Source organism: Pseudonaja textilis, chromosome 3 (assembly GCF_049901715.1).
Source record: "Pseudonaja textilis isolate UNSWEBS1 chromosome 3, rPseTex1.2, whole genome shotgun sequence".
NCBI classification, from domain to species: domain Eukaryota; kingdom Metazoa; phylum Chordata; class Lepidosauria; order Squamata; family Elapidae; genus Pseudonaja; species Pseudonaja textilis.
Window position 1 is genome coordinate 102,665,890 of NC_141992.1, and position 27,562 is coordinate 102,693,451.

Genomic DNA, 27,562 nt, shown 5'->3' on the forward strand with positions numbered 1-27,562 from the left:
CCCATTATCTCTAAATAGGTCCTGTTTCTCTATATCTTGTTCCGGTCCTTTGTAACTTCTTTTCCTTTCCTTCTTCTCTCTCCCCTTTTTACCTCCTTGTCTCTCTACCTCTATTTCTCTCTTCTGTATTCCCCTTATCTGTTGCTTTCCAGTATTATACTTATTTTTCAAATTATTTTTCTTTTCGTTGGTTGTTTTTTTAAGTCTTAAATTCTCCATTCTCTTTCCCCCCTTTCCTTTTTCTTCCCCACATAAAATTGCTTGTTCATTAAAGATGGCTTCTTCTTTGTCCCAGTCTTCTTGTTTTGCAGACATTTCTTGTTGTTTCTCATAGTTCCAGATCTCCATTTCTAAGAATTGAAATATGAAGCCAAAATAACCTCTCCCTTCTTGTGCATCTTCTTTATACTTTTTAAGTTCCATTTTCAATTCACCCAGAAATGGTGCCATTGTATAAATTTTTAAACAACCACCCAATTAATTTTAGTCATTCAAATGCAATAACCAAGAATCCAGAGATCACCAAGTAATCCAAATACAGGCAAGCTGTTTCTTTTTGCTCTTTTTTTCACTTTCTCTTCCTGTGGTTCTACTGTTACAAAGTTTCAGTTAAAAATGTATCTTTTAGAAGTCTTGTTGAAGTTTTTCTGTAGATTCTTTTTAATTCCAGTCTCCTCCCTCTTTCCAGATCCTGCCCTTTTATTCTTTTTTTTCCCCTTCCTGCTTATGAAAAAAAATTTTAGTGTCCAGAAATCTTTATTATCCCTTTGACATCTTGTTTTATTTTCAGCTTAATTGCCTGTCGATGTCAAAGCAGATTTTTCCGATTTCTTATTTAAATCTCTTAGTTGTCAGTATAGGGAAAGGGAGAGAAGGAAAAAAAAACCCAAAGCTTTTCACTTTCCTTCACTGCTTCCGACTCTTCTTTGGGAGTGATGTTATTTTTTTGTAAATTTAAATTCCAGGGTACCTTAGTTGTTGCTTTTGCAATTTAACCCGGTCAGTCAAAACTTTCTCATTCTTATCTTCCTCCTGCACATTCTTTTCCGGTCGAGTTCTCCTTTGAGGTGGCCATTTCTGACCACCGCTGCAACTGCCTTCGGGAAAGGGAGTAATGGCCAGCTGATCCAATCGATCCTACTTACTTTACAAGAATCGATGTCGAAGTTGCAAAAAACAATGATGAAAAATCATAACGAGATGAGAGCAGATATAAATGGATTAAAAGAAGAGATGGGGAAACTAAAAGCAGAAATGAAAGCAGATATTTTCAAAGTAGAAGTGAAAGTTGGAATAATACAGCAGGCCTTGGAGAAAAATGAAGCAACAATAAAAGAGGTAGAGAAAAGAACAGAATGAACTGAAAGGAAATTGGAAAGGGTAGATGAACAACTAAAGAATGTGAGCAAGGAAATGGCGGACTCCTTGATCGACCTAGAGATGGACAAGGCTGCTACATACTTGAGGTTCCAGAATATAGCAGAATCAAGAGAAGAAGATTTGGACAGGTAATGGCAGAAATATTGGCGGAACTATTGGAAAAGGACAAAGATGACATCTTGAGAGAGTTTGATGGAGTTTACAGAGTTAGCACAAATTATGCAAGATGCCACAAATGCCCAAGAGAAGTCCATATACAATTCGCGAGAAGGAACATCCGGGACACTATATGCAAGATATCAAAAGAAGAATTAATTACGTATAAAGGTAAAGAAGTTTTGGTTTCAAACAAATACCAAGAAGAGTAAGAGATCAAAGACGAAATTATGAATTTTTAGCAGCCCACTTAAATCAAAAAGAAATTGTATTTAAATGGTTAATCCCAGAGGGGATGTTAGTTTCGTGGGAGGAAAGGAAAATTAAAATAGATTCTATGGAAAAGGCCCAGGAATTTTATGAAAGGTTGATAGGCCCGGAAGAGCAGAGCAGTAAGGATGAATTAGAAACGAACTCCCAAGAAGATCAAGACCAACATAAGAACAGATATGGAGCTTTAGGAAACCAAGGAAATAGTCAACCACATCAGGAGAGAGAAGAAGATAGGAGGCACAAAGAGAAACTGGATCAGTCACAAGACAAAGAGCGAAACAAAATTAAATAATGTAAGAAGAAGGAAAATATTGTCAATTAACATAAATGGTTTAAACTCTATGATAAAAAGGAAAAGGACAATAGCCAAATTAATCAAGCAAAACGCAGACGTAGTAGTATGCCTACAAGAAACCCATATAAAGAAATCAGATGAAACATTTAAAATGCCCGAAATTAGGGAAGCTATTTACTGCACCGGCAGATGTTGGGAAAAAGAAAGGGATTGCAGTTTATGTGAAAGAGGACATGAAAGCAGAGTTAATATGGTCAGATCCTGATGGAAGAACTCTGGTTTTGCAGATCTGGATCAATGCTATTCCAATCCTTTTAGTGGTAATTTATGCCCCGAATGGAGAGCAAAAAGAGTTTTTAAGTATTTATATGAAAAAATAGTAGGATTGGAAAAAAAAGAAATATTTGTATCATAGAGCACTTTAATGCTATTGCTGATTACCAAAATGACCACAGCATTGTGTGGAGGAACAGGAAAAAAAGAGAGAGCTTCCAAAAATATGTATGGAAATGGTGGGGGAGTTAAATTTGATTGATATATGGAGAAAGTTAAACCCTGAGAAAAAAGGATTTACATTCTATTCAAACCCCCACCAAATATGGACACAAATTGACATAGCATGGATGAATGGGGAAATAGCAAATGAAATAAAAGGGACTGAAATCTTACCCAATGAATGGACAGACCACAATCCAATTCAGATAATCTGGAAAGGTAGAAAAAAAAACCAGGAAAAGGTAGACATTAAATACGCAGTTAACTAGAGAAAAAGAATATATGAACAAACTTAAGGAGGAATTAAAGTATTTCCTAAAGGAAAATAACAATGGCGCAACTACGAAACAAAACATTTTGACACAATGAAGGCAGTAATAAGAGGTATAACAATCTCTTATAATGCCAAGAGAAATAAAGAAAAATATGCCCAGCAAAATAAATTACAACAAAAAATTAAAGAATTAGAAATTCATCTACATAGTACTCCAAAGGATTCAAGATGCAAAACCAGATGACAATAATTAAACACAAATTGAATTTAATTGAACAAGAGAGAATGATTATAAATCTGAATACAACTAGACAAATTTATTCTGAGCACGCTAATAAGCCAGGGAGATGGTTGCCCTATAGACTTAAAAAAGGGAAAGAAAAAAGATTGATTTACCAATTAATAGATGGACATGGAGATACACAACAGGGGATAGAACAGAAAAAAGAAATTGCCCATAAGTATTTTTAAGACTTATATAAAAAGGAGGAGGTCAATGAGGATAGGATAAGAAACTATTTAGATAAAATGAAGGATAAAGTAATTGGGGAAGAGATGAAAGAATTATTAAACAAAGATTACTTGGTCTGAATTGAAAACAGCAATAAAGAACCAGAAAAATAGTAAATCTCCGGGACCATATGGGATCCCAGGGGAACTATACAAGGCAATAGGAGAACTATTAGGACCCCTTATGGTGGAAGTTTTTAGCGATGTCTTATTGGCAGCCAGAATGCTGGACTCATGGAGGGGGGCAATGATTTTGCTGATCCCGAAGGAAGATTTGGATTCCCAATATATACAAAACTATAGGCCAATTTCCTTGTTAAATACGGATTATGAAATATTCACTTCTATTATTGCAAACAGATTAAAAAGAATTTTGAATGACCTTTTATATCAAGACCAAAATGGATTTCTCCTGAACAGACAAATCAGGAATAATTTAAGAATAGTACTAGATGTTCTGGAATTTTATGAAGCCCACCCCGAAAAACAAATAGCCGTTATGTTTTTAGATGCACAGAAGGCCTTCAACAACTTGAATTGGCAATTTTTAATACAAAGAATTTATAACATGAGCTTAGGCACCAAATTTGAAAATATTATAATATTATTATACTATCTATGATACAGGCGAACATTACGATACATGAGGAATAAAAATAGAGAAAGGAGTCAGACAGGGGTGCCTACTCTCACACCTGCTCTTCATATTATCATTGGAAACATTATTAACATATATTAGACAGAATCCAGATATAAAAGGATTAAAGGTTAAGAAAGAATATAAGCTGCAAGCATTTGCATATGACATGATTTTTGTTATTGAAGAGTCAATTGAAAGAGGACAAAAACTGATGAAGTAGATAGAACAATTTGGAGTAGTTGCAGGATTAAAAATTAATAGAAAGAAAATGAAATTAATGACTAAAAATCAAACAGGAAAACAGAAGTTAGAATTAGAAAAGGTCATGGGATTTCAAGTGATAAAGTTAAATATTTAGGAATATGGCTGACAGCACACTGCAAAACACTAAAGGAAATAATTACGACAAACTATTGCAACAGGTAAAGAAGGATTTAGAAACATGGGGTAAACTGCAACTTTCACTATTAGGTAAGATTGCTACGATTAAAATGTCTATTCTCCCAAAATTTCTTTATATATTTCAGACAATACCAATTAAAGTACACAAAAAGTATTTTGAAGAACTGAACAAAATAATCACAAAATTCATTTGGCAAAAGAAAAAAATGAGAATAAATTTAAAGGCAATGCAAGATATGAAGAGCAAGGGAGGCATGGCCCTTCCAAACTGGGAGTTGTACTATAGTGCGGCCTCCTTCATATGGTTGAAGGAATGGGTGAATTTAACAAGAGAATATTAGTTTTAGAAGGCCATGACTTACAGGGGGGTGGGTGGCATGCTTTTTTATGGCATATCGGGAAAACTACCCTGTAATACTTTCACAGACATTTAATTAGAGATGCATTATTGAGCAACTGGAAGAAAATAAGGAAAAAACATTATTTAAAGATACCAATCTGGATTTCAACAATGGAAGCGATGATCCACCCAAATAATTTGGATATTACTAAGATGATTAAATACAAGGACTTATTGGATGCACAAGAAAATTTGAAATTGTGGCAAGACCTTCAAGACCAGGGAGTACAAATTGATAGATAGGCATATCTTCAAGTTCAGAGTAGATACAAACGGGATAAGAAAGAATTTGGAATCAATAATAAACTTCAGAAACTAGACAAAATTCTATTAGGCCCAAATAAAAAAAATATAACAAAATTTTATAATTACTTACTAGAAGCAGAATTAGAGGAAGAAATTGTCAAAGGGAATATTATAGCCTGGAGTAAGAATATAGGATGAAGTATCACTTTAACAGAATGGGAAAAGGTCTGGAGTAGAAATAATAAAATCATAAAATCGGCAGCCTACAAGGAAAATCCCTATAAGATGTTTTACCGATGGCACCTTCCCCCCTCGAGATTAGCGAAAATGCACTCCAACATGAGTCCGAATTGCTGGAAATGTAAAAAAAAAAAAGGAGTGAACTTTCTTCCATATGTGGTGGTCTTGTATAGAGGCTCAAAAATATTGTCAGAAAATTAGAAAATGGTTGGAGGAAATGACAATAGAACAGATAGAATTTAAACCAGAACTCTTTCTATTAGGGATCTTTAATAAACAACTCTCAAAAAAGTGAAGTATACAGTAGTACATATTTTGACAGCGGCCAGACTGGCCTTTGCACAATGTTGGAAGCAACCTCATATTCCACCAGAGGAAATGATTATTCAAAAAATAGTAAATTGTGCAGAAATGGACAAATTAACTTTGGCATTAAAAGGAAAAGATACATCAATGTACAGTATTATGACAGCTGGAACTGCTGGTATGAATGAATAGAACAAAGATCGATTAAACAATAAAGGGAAAAAGAAGAAATGTTATAATTGTAGTAGTGAATGTATGTATGTATGTATGTATGTATGTATGGTATTCAGCTTTGTTCGGGTATTTTCCCACGTCATTATAGTTGTGCTTTTAAAGTTGTAGCAACGTTTCAGCAGAATCTTATCTGCCATCATCAGGCTTCGGTATTGTGTTCGTCTGTGAGTCAGACTTTCACAGCTGTTTCTGACTCACAGACGAACACAATACAGAAGCCTGATGATGGCAGATGAGATTCTGCCGAAATGTTGCTACAACTTTAAAGCACAACTACAATGACATGGGAACAAAGCTGAATACCATACATATAAATACCCGCAAAAACTTAAGAAAATATATAAAATCACACAAGGATTAATTGTATAGAGGGTATAAAATAAGGTTGAAAATAAGGTCCCACAAACTGTTGAGGATGAAACTGTTTTTGTTTTCTGATATTTCTTTCTTTCTACTTTTCTTTCTTTGTTTCTTTTTTCTCTTTCATATTTATGTGTGTGTTGTTTGTCTGTTTTAATTGCAAAATTAACAAAGTTTATTAAAAAGAGTATCTGCTATTTTTGGTGTTTTAGGGGATATAAGAAATCATATGAATTAATGGGACTTACTGTACTTTTTTGCTTCCATAATACTTTCAAACAAATTTCATGAAAAGATGTCAGCCTACCTTAATATCATTTTTGTTTCCTTTGTTTAAAAAAAATCAGTTTTATGGTGGCAGTTGTGAAAATTGGAAGCATAATTAATTGATTCATACATTTTTCATTTATCTTCTTCATTTTCAGGAAATGGTTTGAAGATGCTGATGAAGAGAGCGCTGAAATTCAAGGATCCATTGTTAATGAAGATGATTAGAAACATATCTCAACATGATGGACCAACTAAATCTTTATTTATTGTAAGCATAGCGGCTTTCATCTTTTCAAGTTCTAAATTTGTAAAATGGGATATTGGAAGAAGCAAACTTATTTTATGCATAACAAATGATCCTTCTCAAATGATTGCATGTGCCTTAATTCTAGTGGAATTGCACAAGAGTGTGGAATTTAAGAACTTGTTCTATTGTAGTACCTTTCACTTATCCAAGTCATAATTAAAGCTTGTCAGTAATTTTACAAAATACATTTATTGGTGTCCTTATCTGAACCTGTGCAGATACTAAATTATTAACTATGACAATTATAAAACTAATTTAACATTTTTGTTCTTTATCTGCATGAGCCCTTTGAAAAATTAGGCTGTCATCAGTTAATCTGTAAACAGTGATTTTATTATCACTCTTCTGCATATATTTTGGTATTTAGAAATGAGCTAGAAATAATTGATTTTAATTTCACTTCTGCAGTGAAATAATTGTATGAGCATAGGCACCCATTATCTATAACAGGAATCTTTCATAGCTATGGACACCGGACTGCCAGGCAGAAAAGACCAGGTTCACACATGAAGGTTCAGTTATTTATTGCATAAAGCTTATTCATGGGAGCTATGCACTGCCAGCACCTGGTTAAAAAGTTAGATAAGGATCAATGGCATTCAAGGAGGGTTGGACTTAGCTTGCTTGTGACTATGTAGAGATTCTAGGCTGATTCTTCTCTTCACTCTGTTCCCAGGTTCTGTCAGTTTTTCTTCTACAGTATATATCTGTGATGGCGAACCTATGGCATGCGTGCCAGAGGTGGCATGCAGAGCCCTCTCTGTGGGCACGCCTACCATCGCCAGCTGCTCTTCCGGGTTCCAATATGCATATGCACGCTGGACAGCTGGCCCAACACACATGTGTGCACAGCCAGCTGCTTTCTTTTGGGTTCTGTCACGCATATGCACACCAGCCAGCTGCTCTCTTTTGGGTTCTGGCACTGTGGCACATGCGCATACTGATGTACATGCGCACTGCAGTTTCAGCACTCGGTGCCAAAAAGGTTAACTATCATTGGTATATATGCTGACAGACAGGGTTTTTATTCTCCCCTCTGTTTCTTTTTGACTGCTAGAAATGGTACGTCATTTTCTGTGGCCTTCCTGCAAAGAACTGACTTTAGTTTTTAATTTCTACCAAACTTGTCTGAATGTTATTATTTCTCCCCTTCCATTTTATGCTTTAATTTCTTTCTTTTAAAAGAGAGTGAGAAAGCTCCAAACTAAGAGAATAAGGGCATTGGCCTCTCGATGTTTCTGACAGACTATGATGCTTGTGGCTATAATTAGTCTAGGTATGATAGTAAAATACTATTATATTTAGCATGTCTTATTTACATTAGTGAAGGCCAAGTAGTTGATAGATGTGCATGCTACCAAATATTTTCACAGCAATATACAGTTCTTTCAGATATTTGAAGAAATAATTCATTTTGGCTTTGAGCCTTTCTTTTGGATGGAAATTCACGAGTGCCTAATAGCCTTGGTATGAAGATAATTTGCTTCATTTTCAGTGGTTAATTATCAGATTTGCAATCAAGAGTGATAACAAGTTCACAATTTACAAGGGTCATTTATTTATTTGGGATTACATCTGCTTTGTAGTTGATAATTTGATTATTAACTTCTTTGTAGTTTCCATCTGAATATGAGTAAGCTAAAAAGAGGAAATATAAATCAAAGAATGAATCAAAGTTTAAAGGTTTGAAAAGAAGAAAAATCCCAAACCACCATTTATTAAGCTTTGGAACCACTGCTAAGTCTGACAGTTAATAAGTGGAATTATTACCATGTAACTCAAAACGAGAGGATTATATATGCATACCATTTCTGCCATATTGCAGAAATTAACATAGACTTGACACAGACTCAGACATTCCAATTATGAGTTTTCCCATTTTGGTTTCATCAGCTACAAGAATTTTCACAAAATGTATGACAGTCATGATTGCATACCAGATCTGAATGACATGTAGCCATACATTGGCTTGTCTTGTCTGATAACATTTTGGATAAAATCTGTAATGGGTTCCTCTGCCAGATTACATAGAGCAAGGGTGTCAAACTTGTGTCATCACAGCGTTATTGTGACGTATCATGACTTTTTCCTCCTTTATAAACCGGGCATGGGCGTGGCCATCATGTGACCCATCCGGGCCACAGCCCACATAAAGGAACAGTGTTTGTACATCATCTAGAGTCAATCTATGAGGAAGATGAGTTTTTAAACATTACATATATTTAAAACAAACTTTTACATTTACATTTCATTTACTTCTCCTTCCTTGGCTTGCTAACTGACTTTTTGCTGCTCTTTCCCCAAAAGCATTTGTTTACATAATGGATTTGCCTAGTGTGTGGCACTTTGCTTCCAATCTTACCAGTTTCAACTTTACCCCACACTTCTTTTTTTTCTTTTTATGATCCTGTAATCCCATTTATCGGGGTGGAGTTGGGTGAATAGGTGGAGCTGAATGTTTACTGGATGGATGTCCTTCCTGAGACCTATGCGGAGTTCACAGAAGATATTTATTTTTGCACCCTGATAGAAAAACATCTGTTGCTGCCTAGGATTGAACTCTCAACATTCCAAGAGATGCAAGCATCTTCGCCTCTAGGCCACTGTCCCTAATTACACCATCCTCCACCATATTTTCTCATTAATCTACTGTATTTCACAGATTGGATAATAATTTGGCAGATTTTCTCTGCCAAATTTCTTTTGGCTTTCTTTCACATTTCACTGATCTACAAAATTTCTTCTGTTTCTGAATCAATTTCCAATGTGGAAATTGTGACTTCAGGGTGCCTCTGAATGTCATACTTTCATCTTCTATGGCACAGTTATGTTATCCCAGAATACAGATAAAACTGCACTGTTGAAAACTACGAACACTGCAAGAGGCAGCATGCTTCATTTAACCTATGATTTCAACAGGTCTTGGAAGTTCTGATAACTCTACATTGATTTTGCTTCATATATTTCTATATACAAAATTTCATCTGGTTTTCAGTTTTTGAATCTTTCAATTAGATGACCCCTATTATATACCCACTGGATCTGGTTAGCCAATTCATTTTTACTCATAAGAATATAGCATCATTGCCTGTTATGCCCAAAATCTCTTTTCTTTCAAAAGTGGCATCATTCCAACTATCCAAATTCTGTTTTCATTCTTGTAAACTGGATTGCATATTTGTTAGATTTGTTAGATATTCAGAGACAATCTTTCTGTCATTCTCAACAACTATTTGTTGAGAATGAAATTTCCAGTTTCATTCGTTGTGGAAATATTACTGAAGGAATACTTAGCATCATACTTGTCCTTTGCATGGACTGTTCCATCTTGGCTTGCAATTGGCATCTGATTTTTCATCTTTTAGGTAAGATTATTAGGCACCTGTATATGTGATGTAAAGAGGCCATAACGATAGATAACAGGCTCTTATCTGTAGCCTGTTCTTCCTACAGCCATCATTTACATAACCCAGCCACTTTCTTGCTTATTGTTCTGACCCAAGTCTTGTTCAAATCAAACACAAAGTATGCATAAAAGCAAACCTTTTTAATGCGGCGCTGTGATTTCTATGCATTCACAGCCAAGAGTCAATCAAAATTAATTGTCCCAGATAAGAGCAAGTCCTTTCAAGGTTGCGAAAGGCTGCCAAAAACAAAAGACTAATTGTAAATAAATATCCAAAGCCAGAAGTTTCAAAAAACAAACCAGAGTAAGCAGGGCTTCAACGGGGACTCTGAGTAGAAAGAACTTCTTTGCTTCCTGCAAAGAAGCCAACCCCAAAGGCTAGCTTTTATCCCTTTATGGGAGGGGCCATCACCTTCCAGCCTTACTCTCTAGTCGCCTGTGCTGCTTCAGCTGCTGTTTCCTTTGAGCAGCTCTGCACGCGCACGCACTGAGCACAGGCTCCCCAGGCTCCTCTTCATCACTGCTGCCAGACTCCACAACCTCCGAAGGAAGCACTCCACTCTCCGATAGTCCTGGCCCCATCCCTGCATCACACGCAGGCCCCTTGTCCGATTCCTCACTGTCAGTGACTTCAGCCATCCACATTGTGCTCCTGGTGAACCACAACACTTGCAACAACATTCATTCTGTATTTCTGATGCTGCTGCATTGTTCAAAGAAACCTAGAGGAGAGCTGGAGCCCCACCTATGAGATATTCAGGGGGTAGACTTCCCACCTAAAATATTCTCAGCTAAAGAAATCCCCTGATATAAACTCTGCACAGGTATGGGATCCCCTATGAATGAAGGCACAGATGATTACTCAGAGAATACCATTGCAGGTGAGCAGTCTCTTCCATATTAGCACCCTGTATATTACTTGTAAGTATAAGAACTGACCTGCTTAACAAAATTGCTACAATAGTACATATAAACTGAATTACATATCATAAATATATTACCAGAATTGAGCCATCCATCCAGAAAAAGCAGCAGTTAAAAGTAGTGAATAGTCTTTCATTTTTTTTATCCAAGTCAAACCATTTTTTCTGATGTGAATAAAAAAGAGGATGGAGAAAATTGAGTTTGAAAAAAGTATAAAACTATAAACTTATTTTTGGCTGATTCAGTTTTTGCTGATAACAATTGAATTTATTAGTTTACAACAGTTTTATTAAGCACTTAATTAAACATTTCTTATCATTGTTAATCAACAACCTAACAATGATTTTGAAAAAAAATATATGGTTGAGTTAATGCAGTAGTTCTCATTAATTTTCTAATGTTTCTTCTTTTACATCTCTCAAATCTTGCTTTGTTTGTTCTGTTTAGGATTATGTTGGTGATCTGGCAGCTCAGATATCTAATGATGAAGAAGAGGAATTTGTGATAGAATGCTTAGGAACATTGGCAAATTTGACTTTATCTGATTTGGACTGGGAACTTGTGTTAAAAGAGTACAAAATGGTGCCATATCTGAAAGATAAATTAAAGCCAGGTCTGTATCTTTAGCTTTTCACCAGAAGATGCCACTTTATTGACTTAACATATTGAACATCATTTTAATTCCTTTTTGAACACTGAACACTTCTGCAACATTTCTATATTTACTGGAAGAACATTATTCTTATAAAGAATTATTTTTTCCTTATAAAGTTTGTAAACTTTTTAAAAGTTTAATTTGGTTTTGTTTGCTTTGGATACATTCTGGAAATTATCCAGAATTGTATTAATTTGTCAGAAAATGCCTTCCCTTCTGATGGACACCCTTTGTATTGGTTATGTTAAAAAAGAAAAAGAAAAGTTTTTACTAGGACAGGTCTTCAATAAGTTAAATACTGTCTTCTCCAGACAGACAAACCCAACCTCAGAAAAGCAGGCAGGACTTTATACCCAATATATTACTGTGCCAAAGGAAGATGGAGGATTTTGTCCAATTTTAGTCTGAGCAAACTCAATAAATTAATCATTCTATTATGATTTCACAACACTGACTTGAAGGCATGCGTGCATATAGAGAAACACACAGGTTTTTATCCTTTGGCAACAAGTTGTGATTTTTCTGTCTTTCTGGAGCTAATTCTTCCTCACCTAGTGATGTGTAACTCATGCTTCACAGCACTGCCTTTCATTTCCCTCATTGAACTGGAAACAGTGCAATACATCTTAAACTATGACAGTGAATACATCTCAATCTACTTAATTCAAGAAATTATATTTTTACACTCTGGTTTATTTATTTTAAACACATTATTTGTCTGTTACTTTCATTTGCTAGCCGCAGCTCATAATCTTGTGTTTGAAATAATTTTATTGTAGTTATCCACCAGCACAAAGGAACTGGTATTCAAATATTCAAAACTAAACTGACAATTTCAGCACAGAAAAATACATATAAATAATGTTGATAAAAAGACGATATTAAATCAAAGAATGCTAAGATGCTTGTTTCGCTATGTGTGCAACAAGGAAAAAGAGATTGAAATTAATCACCTGAATAGATAAAATAATAAAATGATGCAAAGAGATTTAAGGATTATATTAAATGTTCATTTACTTTTGGATGAATATAATTTAATAATATACATGTTTTCATTCCTAACCTCCCGGTTGAAAATGTTCCAGAGTTTGGATGCACACTCAGTATTGGGTGGTCATCTGAGCATTCATACAACTCATCCAAATGTCCATATAGACACTTTTTTGCATTGGTTGAAGAGATTAGGTTAATCTGAAGGAGTGCATGCTAAGAGGAAGATGAAATTTCTGCCAAAAATACTCCAAATCATAACATGTGCAGGTATAAATGTAAATGTATGTAAATTCATTGATGGCCATTTGAAGAGCAACAATTAAAATAGCTAAGCAACCTGGATTACAAAGGATTCCTATATTAATCCTGTCTCATGTGTTTAGCTAAAATAAATCATGAATTGCTTTTTACTGAGCCACATGAATGATAAAATAATCCAAGCTTCCTTCTACTTATATGCAAAACATGTCATTCCAAGAATGGAATGTTCTAGGGAACAGTGGAACATTCTGTTTTTCTTCCAGCTATGCTTCCAGTCATCTTGGGGATGGTCCAGACTCTTTCCAGAAGTAAACCTTCTGGAAGTAAAAATAGTTCATAGTTTGAACTGGGGCCAGGCTCGGGGGACAAAGGAGACAAGTGATGATACATGCATCATGATACAAATAATGCAACATATATTTTAGATGTCAGGATAGCTATAAGGGCAGGTTTGCCATCATGATGTCACCATACATTATCTTTTTGTTTTTGGTTTGCTGCAGAGCCTATTGACCAGATTGTAGCTGGAACATGACAATCTGTTCCTGTTCCAAAAATTATACATGCCAAATTGCTAGATTGGCATGATTTAGGAATAAAACAAAATGTGCCAGTGTTCCCTGGAATGTTCTGTTCTTGGAACAGTCTCACCAGCACATCCCTGCTTCCTTCTTTTACTTTTCAAATGACTAAGTTTTAATCACCACATTAAGGTGGTGCAGAAATGGATAGACGGGGGAGAAAAATAATTATTTTTGAAGAGTCCATGGATTTTACAGTGCCTAGTAATTATTCAAAAAGCTACAATGAACATAGATCAAAAAGATTTAAAATTTATATTAATCTAGAGTACTGTATTTGTAAATAGGTTCTTTAAGAATTGGTGCAACAACTGTGATGACATAATTTTATGTTCAGTGTTCATGTTGAGTGATACTTGAAAGCTGAGCCAGCATCTCATGTTGGAGAAGCAATAATAGTGTCCCTATAATGTAACAAGGTTTGCCCATATTTTGAGAGATGCTGTGAAAGTCTTAGAGCAAAGAGGTTTGCATTTCAGTAGGGCGCTGTAATATTGCTGCTCTATTAAATTTACCAGGTTCAGCAGAAGATGATCTTGTCTTGGAAGTGGTGATAATGATTGGGACTGTATCAATGGATGATTCCTGTGCAGCGCTGCTAGCTAAATCAGGAATTATTCCAGCACTTATTGAACTATTGAATGGTATGTAGCAAGTGTTGCACACTACTTTTTGAGTGTTTGCTTATTATGCATTACTTACTGTTCCTTAATTTTTATTATCAAAATTTAGCAATACTGTGTTGGAATCAAGGTTTTAGTACAGGGTTAGGAAGTTGCATCCCACCTCACACCAATAATGAAATTGAATTTTACCAAGTAAAATAGTTCGTGCAGTGAACAATTTTATAGAAGAAATTAAGGCTTGGTGGAATGCTCACAGCCTAGAGAAGTGATAGCGAACCTTTTTGTTGTGGTGTGCCGAAAGCACGTGCATAATGGGACCCACAATTCAATGTTCATCGCCCCCCTGCGCATGCGCGCACAACACCCTGCCTCGCCTCCTTACCTGCACTATGCATGTGCACACCTCCCAAGTGATTTTCGGCCCATTTGAGGCCATTTTCGCCCTCCCGGAGGACAGGACTTCCTGCCACTATTTATGGTTCTCTTGCTGGCGTAGAACCAATGTATTTGTGTCCCAAATCCATTATTTCCAACATAACCTTGGGGGGGCAGGGGGAACAGTGAAGGGAGTTGGCAAAGGAAGACATCAGTTTATTTTTCACTTTCCTTTGAACATTTGTGTATTATTTTGCACAACAAAATGTTGGCTATAATTTTAAGTTATAAAATATAGTTTTGCTCTTAAGATTCCTGCACCCATGTTGCAGTCATATGCAGAGAATGAAGAGCCAAGGAAGCTTTAAAGACTGGCGACGATCAGTGCCTAGGACCCAGCAGGACGAATGGGGAAGACCTGTTCCCAGCTATTGAGATATCCGCAGGCGCATGTCCCAACTGACACTCATCTGTGTAAAGGCCTCAGGAACAATGATGGACTTAGAACTACAGATCTGGAAAGCACAGAAATAAGATGCTTCAGGGAATGTTTTTTTGAGATTAACAGTCTGTTCAGGAGTCCACTTAGTGTTTTTGAGTGGGCCAGAAGTCTAAGATGAGTCAGTACAGTCCCACTTACTCAGAAAGAGGTTTGGAATAATAATCAGAAGTGGGATTATACTAATTCTTTTGTGGGATCATGATATGATCCTGTATAGTCCCATGATATGGGATTATATAGTAACTCTTGTGAGATCATGATATGGTCCTAAATATCCATCTTTTCTGTAAAGCAGTTGCCTCATTCAGAATTGATTCAAAATTAAATTTTAAATAATGACACGGTAGTGGTATTTTTGGGACTACAGAAAACCAGTGAACAGACTGTATTCAGTTCATAACTGATCCCAATTCTTCATGCCATATTTCTTTGTGAAAACTGAAGAAAGATGGATTGACCAAGACAGATGTTTTTATTTTTCTCAGTGGAAGTCATGTGAAATTCTGGAACAAGAAATGTATCTCCCTCTTTAGACAATTTGTGGTATGTTTTCTTGCCTGAGGAAAACAAAAAGAATCTGTATGTTGGGATTGAGTTGAGATATAATGTAAGGTGTGTGTATTTGTAAAAATCAAGGAAGCAGGGAGAGCAGGTAGTTACCTAAAGAGAGAGGGCACCTGTATCTGAAAAAGTTGCCGCTGCTATAAATTTAACCTAGTTTAAATCTTTATTATTTTATAAGTAATTTGATACAGTGTTCATTAAATATGTTTTCAAAAATTATTATTCCTAGCTTTAGTAAGGTGTATAGATAGGTACTACATATTCATGTGGGTTAGATTGCTTGTAGTCGGTGATTTAAAATATGACACAGTACAACCTTCTTTCTTTATAGCTCAGCAGGAAGATGATGAGTTTGTTTGCCAAATCATTTATGTGTTTTACCAGATGGTCTTCCATCAAGCCACTAGAGATGTCATCATCAAAGAGACTCGTATCCTTTATCAAGTGTTCCTTTGCCGTTAGTGCTTTTAATGGAAAGCTGGAACTAGCATTGAGAATGCATGCAGTGACAATGAAGTGATCTCTCTCCCTCCCTCCCTCCCTCCATGTATGCATTCATTCATGTGGAACTGTTTTTTTTAAGAAGATGAATATGTCCCCTTGGTCATACTGTTGTTGTGAGGTTGGGTTTAGCTTTCTTCATTTACAAATGAAAAGGAGAAATAGGCTGTATCCATACAGTCCTGAATTTGGTATCTTTCATTTATGTGTGCAAGGTAATAGCCTATTGGTTTATAATCCTAACCTTTTCTTGATCTTCATGACCTTCATGAGGTAGTTAAACAATTGAATTACAAGAGGGGAAAAAATAGATGGAATAAACTAGCTAAATACCATTCTGGAATACGAAGGTATCAGATAAAACAGAAGTAACTATCAATGAGCAGAGTAACTAATCAAGTCATAGAATTAAATTGTTTCAAGCATATGCAGTTTTCTTCAGCCAATATATAGGAAGCATTGTGTGGTAAACACATATTATAGTTAAGCTATTTGTGAAAATGCTTCAGAATTGGCTATATGACTGGAATATATGACTTGCATGAATGGAGCTGGAGAGAAAGAATGCTTGCCACAAGTTAAACCCCTGGAAAACTTCCAAAGTTTTATCCTAAGCCTTTCTATTTGCTACTTTACCTGAGGAGGTACAGAACAACAGGAATAAGACATAATTTTGAAGGATAGATTCTATTTCTACTGTCTTTCCCATTTTCATCAACATTATTATTGAAAGCAAAATTTCCAGTAGTATATGCATAGGTTCCTGTTCCATTGAAGAAAGATCTATTTAGGTTAGCAAAAGGCAACCTACGTGTGCTTCCTCTACCATAGGTTCTGTTGAAATTAGCGGCTGTTTCTCTTCAAATAGATTTGGTAATGAATTTGTTAAATAAATATACTAGCCTCATTTGGATTTTGGCCCTTCCTCATCCTCTCCATGTGTAAAGAGAGTATCTAAAATAGAGTCTTTTTATTGATAACTTGATATTCCAGTTGTACACTTCACATGGATAGAGGAGACACTATATTCCTTTGCATAGACTTACTGTCTGCCAGTAGAAGTTAGCAGCAGGAGTGCAGGGCTATCCTGTCTACATTCTTTATGAAGCAGACCCCTTCCTTTCTCTTTTAGGATATTTTTAGTGAGTGTAAAATGACATTCCTTTCAAAGGTAAAGTTGTTTGGGGGGTGAAATTATTTCTTTTAAAATATAATATATCCTTAAAAGAGATTGTTCTCTTCTTTTATAAATTATAATGATTAGTATATGGATGTCGTTCTTTTATTTCCTTTGATGTATCTTTTACAGCAAAAACATAGTAATCACCAGATTCAGGCTTCCAAAATTATTTTAGATCCTTTACTCTATCTTCTTAGAGGCTCCTGCATATCTTATAGACTTGATGCATGATAAAAATTCTGAAATCCGTAAAGTCTGTGATAATACACTGGATATAATAGCAGTAAGTGATTCTTTTATTCTAATAGTTGTCAGTTAGCAAACATTTGTTCAGTAACCATTCAAAGTTGTGATGGTGTTGAACAAGGAAACTACAGCTGGTCCTTGAAGTTAGGGTCGTTGCAGTGTCCCAGCTACCATAATTTGGGTGCTGGGCAACCAGTTTGTAATTATGGTGATCATAGTATCCTATGTTTACACGATTAGCATTTGCAACCTTCACTGCTGAATTCTGACAAGCAAAGTCAAAGGCAAACCTGCAGGAAATCGTAAGTGGAGATCAAGTGATGTCTAATAACCATGCCTAATAACCATGAAGTTGCTTACAATGGCAACTCAAATTGTCAACTCAAATTTGCTTTATTATCACATCGCTTAGCAACAGAATTCCCAGTCTCAATTATCAAGGACTACCTGAATGAATGGTTACTCTTAAGAGCAAGACAAGAATCAGAACAATGATAAATGAAATATATATTTACAAATTGCACTCACTATGTAACAAGAATATTTTAATACAATATATTCCTTATACTTACTGGTACCATACTTATATATACTGATACCGTATTTATATATACTGGTACTATATTTATAGGTAAACTGGATATAGCACTGATGAATGTATTAACATGAATAGGATGTATTTTTTATATATGAAATTCTTTTGGAAGAGTTTTTTTTAATACTTAGCTAATATGTGATGTGGATAATATTTACTTATTAAAGCAATTGTAATGCTATGTAGAGCATAATATATCAATTTATTTTTTAAAATGCACATAAACACTGTTGAGTATGCTGGACTTTATTTTCTTGAATAAGTCAAATATTGCAAATGATTAATTACAATATTCTCCTATTAGCAGTCTCTAATGGATGTAATGTTATAAACTTTTAAAAATGAATTTCTTTTGAATACTTTTGAAAAAAAATTTGCATGACCATCACAGAATAATTTAAAATTTACTGTTGATTGTAATAGCACTCATTTGAACTTGGGCCAAATTTAGAATTAAAGAAAAGTATACTGTAAAAGTTGTGTTTCATCTTAGTGTTAGTTAAAGACCAGTTGCTAAGGTAGAATACCATTTGTTTCCTTGATTGCATCTTGGTTGCATTTCATTGGCTACGTGAACTAGAATCCTGGATTAAAGATGGCTCTTTTCAGACCCAACAGTGCTACTCCTAAGGTCTTGTTTTTCATTGTATTGTCACTCTTTTTTTAAAAAAAATAAGTTTTAACATTTTGACAGATACTCTCACAGGCAAAATAAATTACATTTAAAGCCAAAACTCCAGCACCAGACGTTCAAATAAGATATTAATTAACTGCTTGCTTTTTGTTTACTTTTGGAGCTTGATCTTCCTCTTTTCCACCTCCTCATCTTCTTGCAATACATTTGATATTTTGAAGTGAAGTATAACAAAGAATGCCATTGAACTCTTAACATTAAATTTCTAAATGGTCCAAACAGGAGTATGATGAAGAATGGGCTAAGAAGATACAAAGTGAGAAATTCCGATGGCACAATTCTCAGTGGCTAGAAATGGTGGAAAGTCGGCAAATGGATGAAAATGAACAATACCTGTATGGGGATGACCGCATTGAGCCGTATATTCATGAAGGCGATATTCTAGAAAGGCCTGATCTTTATTACAGTGCTGGTAAGCCTGACACAAAAAGCAGCATACAACTCTCCTTCCTATCCCAGGCTTCTTGAAGTTGCTTCTCAGAACAGATATGCAATACATTCCTTTCACTTATATGTTTGATATTAGTATTAAAGTTGTTAAGACAAGGGATTTTTCTGTATATGTTGACAAGTAAGGCTCTCATAAGTTTTGAGGACTATTTTGTCAATCTAGTGGCAGAGACTATATCTTACTTGGAAGAATTTTTTAAAAGTTTGCTGGTTCGAAGCAGTTGAAATAGATTAATAAGCTTATTATACGCATTACAGGTAATACTTGACTTAAAACCATTTGTTTAGTGATTGTTCGAAATTACAATGGCAATGAAAAATGTGACTTGCGACCGTTTTTCACACCTAATGGCCATTGTAGCATCCCCATAATCACATGATCAGAATTCAGACACTTGGAAACTGGCATGTATTTCTGACAGTTGCAGTGTGCCAGGATCATATAATTCCCCTTTTGTGACCTTCTGATAAACAAAGTCAATGGGGAAGCCAGATTCACATAACCATGTTATTAATTTAACAACTGCAGTGATTTACTTAACAACTGTAGCAAGAAAGGTTGTAAAATGGGGCAAAACTCACTTAACAAATGTTTCTCTTAGCAATGGAAATTTTGGGTTCAATTGTGGTCATAAGTCGAGGATTATCTGTAATGCCCACAGATACTTACATAAAGCAGAATACATGCATGGAATTCCAGATGTCTTCCTCTGCCAGCTCCTTTTGATGCAGTTTCAATTTCAGAGAATGCAACTTCTAAGCCATCTCTTAATCTCCAGATTTGATTGTCACACTCCTGACTTACTGTGGTATTAGCCAAGTCTAATTATTCAAAAAATCGCTATTTGGAAAGGCCAAGGGATCTTAGCAGAGCATAAGCCAGAATTCTAATGAAGCTTACACATTGGAAGAACTATGGTCACTTGCTTTCATAGAATAATCAGAAGCCATAATTTGAATTATACCTGGTACATAAACTTCTTGCAGTAGAGGTGTTGTTACCTAGAACCTGAGAGGTCCTAGCACTACACAAACAGCTGCATATTATATCAGTTGAAGCTGGTACTATTGAAGCTGTGACCTGAAAATCTAATGCAGCCATAATTCTGAAGGCCTAATTTCTGAGAAACATTATGTAAGATTAAGCAAAGAATTTAAAACTTTTTGGGAATAGATTATAGCAGCATTCTTCAGGTTTGAAGTATTTGTAATTCCCCCTACCATTCATACTTTCCCTTCAAGCTGATTGCTTTTTAAAATCATTACGTACAATTAATTACTGCAATAGAAGGAACAGAGATGCTTTTGATTGCAGCAGCATATAATATTCAGTAAATAACCAAATTGATCAAAAATCCAGATGTGTGAGATTGTATCATATTTTGAATTTTCCTGCTCCATTCTAATCTGTTTAAAAGAACAAGGCAGTTTTAGAGAGCAATGATATTAAATTAGGAGTGAATAGTTAGAAGATTGACACCCTGTAGCATTTGCAATTCCTAGCTCTGATCTAAAATTTTATAGTTATATACTCTGATGTCTGTTTAACTTATGTTCTTGTGGCCTGTGTCTCTCCAATGGGATTTAGAAAGAAATACAAACATGTTTACTCAATTCATGATGCTATTTACATATAAGCAGATAATAAAAAAGGGAAATTTACATGTTTTCCTTTGTATTTTTTTTTAGTGTTGTTACAGTATGTTTGCATTTATTTACTTGGATTGGAGAAGTCTTCTTTAAACAATTCTGATTTTTGTTTGCATCTGTTTTATCTGATACCAGCTTGTTGTCACAAATGCTAAAACAATTGCTACTTGAATTTATCAAGTAATTTTGCAGCTTCAAATTCCCATTTGAATGGAAATATGTAAGGAACCATGGAATGTGTGCATTTATGTATATGTGTGTATATGTATGTATATGTGTATGGGTTTATGTGTCTGTGTGTATATATAAATAATATATTTATTGTGTGCATGTGTATGAATATGTATGTACACAGTGGTAGGCTTCAAATTTTTTTACAACTGGTTTCTCTGCCCTAATGATTGGCTGGGTGGTCCTGTGACTGAGTGGGCGTGGCCAACTTGATGTCACTCACATTGAGGAGCACTTAGCCTCGCCCGGCCTCTCGTGACCATGGGGATGCTGCCACAAGTCTTAAGTGTAAAAACAGTCATAAATCACTTTTTTCAGTGCCATTGTAAATTTGAACGGTCACTACATGAAGTGTTGTAAGGCAAGGATTACCTGTACAAAAATACAAAAAGTTTCTTTGCTTGCAAAAAAACTGCCCTAAATACCAATCATTAAATTAGAAATGGGGGAATACACACTGAAGATCAATGAGACACAGCTGTCATGGAAAGCTAAACCATTCTGTCTGAATACTTTCCTTTTGCTCAGCAATATCTTCAACCCAGAATTACAAATTAGGCAGGGTGCCAGAGCACGTTGTGGAATTAAAATAGTTAAAATACAGCCAACTTTTGTTCATAAAGTGAAACCCTTTAGCAGAGAAGTCATTTAAGCTCTCCAAAAAGTGGGTGGGCATTTTTGGGCTACAAAATGCCAAGCTAAAGAGACAAATTAACATCTTGAGTGAGGGCTAATCCCATTCTCTTTGTTCAGACCTTGCTGCAGGGAATTTTTGCCTATGAATATAGCTACCTCTTTAGCTCTTGTGCTCACATTTGCTGTGGACTATTTAAAAAGGTGTGGGGGGGGTGCTTTCTCCCTCTAAGAAAACATGTTTCTCCATTTCTCATCCAGGGAAATACTATATAGTCTTCCTTTTTAATATTTCTCAAAATATTTTATTCTTCTAGGAGAGGGGTGGGTGCTAACTTTCTACAATTGGTGCCATGTTATTATGCCATATTACCATGAGAGCAAACTATAACAAATTGGAAGGAGGATCAACTTACTATCAGTGAGCAATCATGTGCCTCAGCCACTCTGAAGCAATGTAAGAGACTCCTGTCCCAAAGGTGCTTTTTCAAGAGGCAACTGGGCTTTCTGGAAACCAAGAAAGTCCAGTTGCCTCTTGACAAAAAGCACCTTTGGGACAACCATGACCTGGATGACTGAAGAATCTCCATAGATAAAAGACTCCTATGCTCAGTGAACTGACAAAGCACCCAGGGGGAATCATTGGATCCATTTGCACCACTTAAAGATACCAGCTGGTCTCACTTACCTCACAAGATATCCAGATTTAAGGAAAAATCACACACACACACACACACACACACACACACACACACCCCAAAGGCAGTCAATAAATCAGACAGAATGCCAAGCTTGCATCCTGCCTCTCAGCCATTTCTTCTATGGCTATGCCAACACTTCTGTAAATAGCCGTTCAAGCCCTAGGAATAAAAGTACCACAAAAAGCTTGGGGTGTGGGGGGGGGAGTCTGGGCATACTGCCAAGAACCATTAAGGCTATTATAATGTAACAAAGCTTAACCCGGAGGCAGTTTCTGAAAACACTAGGGGCTGCAGGGGAAACAAAGCAGCAGGGGCGGTAATTAAGATAAGTACTAGATTAGAAATACAAGCACACTAGAATCTTTCCTTTCTGCTTCCAACAACCGGTTCTCTGAATTGCTCAGAAAATGAACATACGGTTCGGGAGAACTCGTGTGATCCAGCAGGAGCCCACCACTGAGTGTACAGTATGTCATGTATTTCAAAGGACATATTTCAACACACATTAAAGCTGCCATGGAAAACAGTGCAAATTTCTAACTTAAGCCAGTGTAGAATAGTTGCAATGTATAAGTAGAGTAACAGGTAGTCCTTGACTTACAACTGTTCATTCAGTGATCGTTCAAAATTACAAGGGCAATGAAAAAAATAACTTCTGTCCGCTTTTCACAGATACAACCTTTGCAACATCCCCATGATCATGCGATGAAAATTCAGATGCTTGGCAACTAGTTCATACTTATGACCATTGCAGTGTCCCAGGATCATGTGACCACTTTTTGCAATCTTCTGACAACCAAAATCAATGGGGAAGCCAGAGTCGCTTAACAACCAAGATACTAACTTATCAACTACAGTGATTCACTTAACAAGAAATGTTTTAAAATGGGGCAAAACTCACTTAACAGATTCCCACTTAACAAAATAAATTTTGGACTGAATTGTGGCCATAAGTCGAGGAGTACCTGTACTTTTATTTATTATGAAATTTGTTACTTTTCACTAATGTTTAGTCTTTCTAGCTGCAAGTCTCCCTCCCCACATTATGCTTTATGAGTATGAATGGGGTGGGGTGCACAGGACACAGTAATTACAAGAGTCTCTTCTTTTTGCAGGGGATTTTTTCCCCAATTCCAATATAATATGGAGACTAAAGGAAGTGGCAAAAGAGTTACATTTGTAGATTATTTATAATCATCAACATACTTCCTGGTAAATGAGGATTGAGGACAAAATCATGGACCCATCATCCTACTCCAGAATCATAATGGGAAAGCATACCACAATATGCAGGTCTCAAGGGAAGGTACCTCAAGGCCTGGTGGCTAGAGCAATTAGTTTGTAATAATTCTGAAATATAAAGAGTTCTATCTCTTGTTTCTCTGCCAGGTGTTTTAGAGGAGAGCCTAATGTACTGGCTTGTGGCAGGTAGGAGTGTTATCAACCAGGAAGCTCTAGTAATCCTTTCCAACACAAAAACCAATGGATCACTTTCAACTCTAGATTTTGCTTAATCACCTCCCAAGATCCAAAAATAATTTGTTCAAGAGGCAACTGGACTTTCTGGTTTTTCTTTGAAGACGTTTCACTTCTCATCCAAGAAACTTCTTCAGCTCTGACTGGATGGTGGAGAATGGAAGGATTTATATTGCTTGCTGGTAATTTGCATTCTTTTAGAGAGTTGTTAAGGCCACCTGGAGGTTTCTCTGTGTCATCAGGTTCACCTGAGTGGTGCAAATGGATGTGGAGTCTTCTTGGAACTGTTGAAAGGACTGTGAGGTAGACTGGAGACAGATGATGTTGATTCCCCCCCCCCCCTGTTGAGAGAGGGCTGTTCAGTTTTAACATAGATGGTCTCTTTGACTCCTCTTTCAAACCAGCAGTCCTCTCTGTCCAAAATGTGGACTTTACTGTCTTCAAAAGAGTGGCCTGGGTCTTTTAAATGCAGATGGACTGCTGAATCTAGTCCTGACAGGTTTGTTCCCCTATATTGTGCCATGTGTTTATGAAGTGGTTGTTTTGTTTCCTCACTGTACAGATCTACACATGGCTCGTTGCATTGTATTGCATGCTCAGTTTGTGCCTGGATGTTTTATCCTTGGGGTGGACAAGCTTCTGCCTTAATGCATTCTTGGGTTTGAAGTGTGCACGTATGTTGTGTTGGCTGAAGATCCTCCTGAGCTTTTCTGATATTCAAACTATGCCTTGTAGAGCAAAGATCATTTACCAACAGTGTAATAGGAATATTATGATCTAGTCGTAAGGAAGAAAGATAATTTTTTCTTCGTAACTTCTTTCTTGTTTTTCTGCTAAAAATACATTACATAGCCTAATATTACGTCAGTATAGAAAATAGTAACTGTCTATGCATCAAAAGAGTAAAATTAATTTTTCACTTTGAACCCTTCAAAATCCATGAATCCTCTTCCAAAAGTCAAAGGTTTGACTAGAAATGTTCAAAGACATAGTTCTGTAGTTAGTGGAAATGACAAAGTGACAAATACACCATTGACAATGTAGTTTTTCATTGTAGTACGGGAAACTAATGCAACTTAGTAATTCCAAAATAAAATGTCCTCTCTACTTTTAACATTTTACTTCAAAAGAACCATATTCATGCCCTATTTTTTCTTGTTTCTTAGATGGCTTAATAACACATGATGGAGCAATAAGTCCTGATTTCTTCAATGATTACCATCTTCAGAATGGAGATCTTGTGAATCAGCATCCTTTCTCTGGCAGGTAAATTACTTCTAGAAAAAGATAAATTTATATTAGTGAAATATTAGTAGTTCTCATTAGTACATTTTCAAAAAAATGTTTTAGAATGTGAAGTTGTTCTTAAGTTATTTCAGGGCCTGTAATATTTGGCAGATCTGCTTTGGTAATGTAACACAAAATATGATGCCCTAGAGAAGGTTAATAGCAGAGTACCAAAGACATTCTGACTGAAAACCCCCAAACCAACAATATTTGTAATAGCTTTGGTAACTAGATTCACATATATCGTGTCATAGACTTTTTTTCATAGTCACTACTAGTTCCTATTGATGCATTGGATATTTTGGGTATCTTTAATTTTATCAAACAGAGAAACAAAGCTGATCATAAACTTCAATATGACAGAAGAAATTATTAAATATCTTTTATTTATAAACATGTATGTGAAATCAGAAAATTGAAATGGAAAGGTCTAGGGATTATTATTTTTTAAAAACTATGATATTGTGACTCTCTAAAATAATAAACCAATTTCTGTCACCTATACCCTTACCCAAACAAAACTCCTGATCTCACTGGGACTTAGATTTAAGCAAAAAATTAATTGTTCTACTTATTTTAATTATGCATTTTAATATATGTATCCCAAGAGTTATCAGTCTTTGTAGTATCACAGCTACCCATAGTGGATTTGTGAAGGTAAAATGAATCGCCAAATTCAGAACAAACTAGAATCATCAAGCTAGAAGGGACCTTGGAGTTCTTCTAGTCCAATTCCCTGCTCAAGGCAGCAGATTTATACCATCCTGGACGAAAGGTTTTCCAATCTATTCCTGAAAGCTTCCAGGGATGGGCCTATAACTCTAGAAGGCATGCTGTTCCATTGGTTAATTGTTCTGTCTTCTCTTTAGTTTTAGGATGTTTGTGGAAAACAAGTCATCCTTCAGGTCATATTTATGCAGAAATATTGAAAATTCAAAAAAGTTCATAAACCTAAAAACCACTATATTTGTTAGAATCACTGGCATTGTTAATAACTTGAAACATTGTAATAATAGTTTAATCATAGAATCATAACTCATGATTGTGTGGGTTAAATGGTGAGGAGTTGTTTTATAAATATTAAGTACAATCTTCTAAGATTTGATTGATAATTTTCAGCTGTACATTAGGATAAACTGTATGATCTTTGATTGGCTTAAGGTATTATTCAATAGTAATTGTTTCTCTCAGTGGACATGACTTTTCATTTGTATTAATTTATATTAATGCAGTATCTATAATCTAGATACAGTAATTTTATGTGTCAAATTTGTAAGGCTGTCCAGTTCCATAAAACTGAGGAATTAAAGTTTTAATTTTCTGCATGTCTCAGGAGAAAACTGTCAAAAACAGTTAGCTTTTGAAACTTAGCAGTAATTCCTATGGTCTTACTTCTCACTGAACTTCCTCCAGATGTGCTAGTAAAAATGAACCAGTTCTTGAGTTTTAAATCATCCAGGCTGATTTAAACAAAAATTGAACACAATACAGAAGTGTTATTAAAGAAATGTATGTTATATACAAATCTAAAAAAATTAAAATTATGATAAATGAGAATGGAATGTTCAAATGAAAACCTGTTTGTTTTAATGAGTTTAACTGTGACCTTCTCAGTTTCAATCCAAAGGAAAGAATTCTGATTTTATTTTTATCCTCCCCCTCTTCCCAAAACTGCTTACAGAAGTATGTGAGACAGAAACAAGGAAATATGATGTCCTGAAGTTGACTGGTTGAAACCACTTGAATTAATGTGACAGCTCATAAAATAGAACAGTTTTTAGGTGGACTCTGTTTTAGTTTTCCAAAGTGATTTTTCTTGCAGGAAGTAGCCTGAAGGTTTATTTTAATTTCCAGACTGTGTCTTTGATCTCTCTGTTTAGTCACTGCTCAGGTTACATAGCCATTTTTTCACTGCAGTAAATCAGCAACAGTTAAATAGAATAAAATTTCTTCCTTAATGATAACTAGTTGTTAAATGCCAAGTTATGGCCAGAAGAATCCTTGTAGAGCTCCATTATGAGGTACAAGAGGGAAAGTTGATTTAATCATCTTGTCTTTTATAAATTTTATTGTGTTTTTCTTTTTAAGGTAACTACATAGCTGAAAATTCACTAGCATTTCTAAAGCTAGACTCTAACAAAAGAGCTTTTCATTGATAATAAGCATTTCAGAACTAGAAGATATAAGTTAGCATGTTTGAATAATTCCAAATTAAGGAGCAGGAATAACATAACTTGTTTCTT

At 35.5% G+C, this 27,562-nt stretch overlaps 1 protein-coding gene across 1 annotated transcript in view; it reads left to right on the forward strand.

The window, feature by feature from the left end:
- The window catches only part of KIFAP3 (kinesin associated protein 3), a 61,881-nt gene extending 34,856 nt beyond the window's left edge, over window positions 1-27,025 (forward strand). Inside the window, exons 13-20 of the mRNA XM_087930520.1 lie at window positions 6,637-6,749; window positions 11,566-11,731; window positions 14,127-14,252; window positions 16,007-16,105; window positions 17,554-17,639; window positions 19,114-19,303; window positions 25,199-25,298; window positions 27,001-27,025. Coding sequence (XP_087786646.1) covers window positions 6,637-6,749; window positions 11,566-11,731; window positions 14,127-14,252; window positions 16,007-16,105; window positions 17,554-17,639; window positions 19,114-19,303; window positions 25,199-25,298; window positions 27,001-27,010 — 890 coding nt within the window. The 3' untranslated portion in view covers window positions 27,011-27,025. The remainder of the gene's footprint in view (window positions 1-6,636; window positions 6,750-11,565; window positions 11,732-14,126; window positions 14,253-16,006; window positions 16,106-17,553; window positions 17,640-19,113; window positions 19,304-25,198; window positions 25,299-27,000) is intronic.
- The last annotated feature ends 537 nt before the right edge of the window (window positions 27,026-27,562 follow it).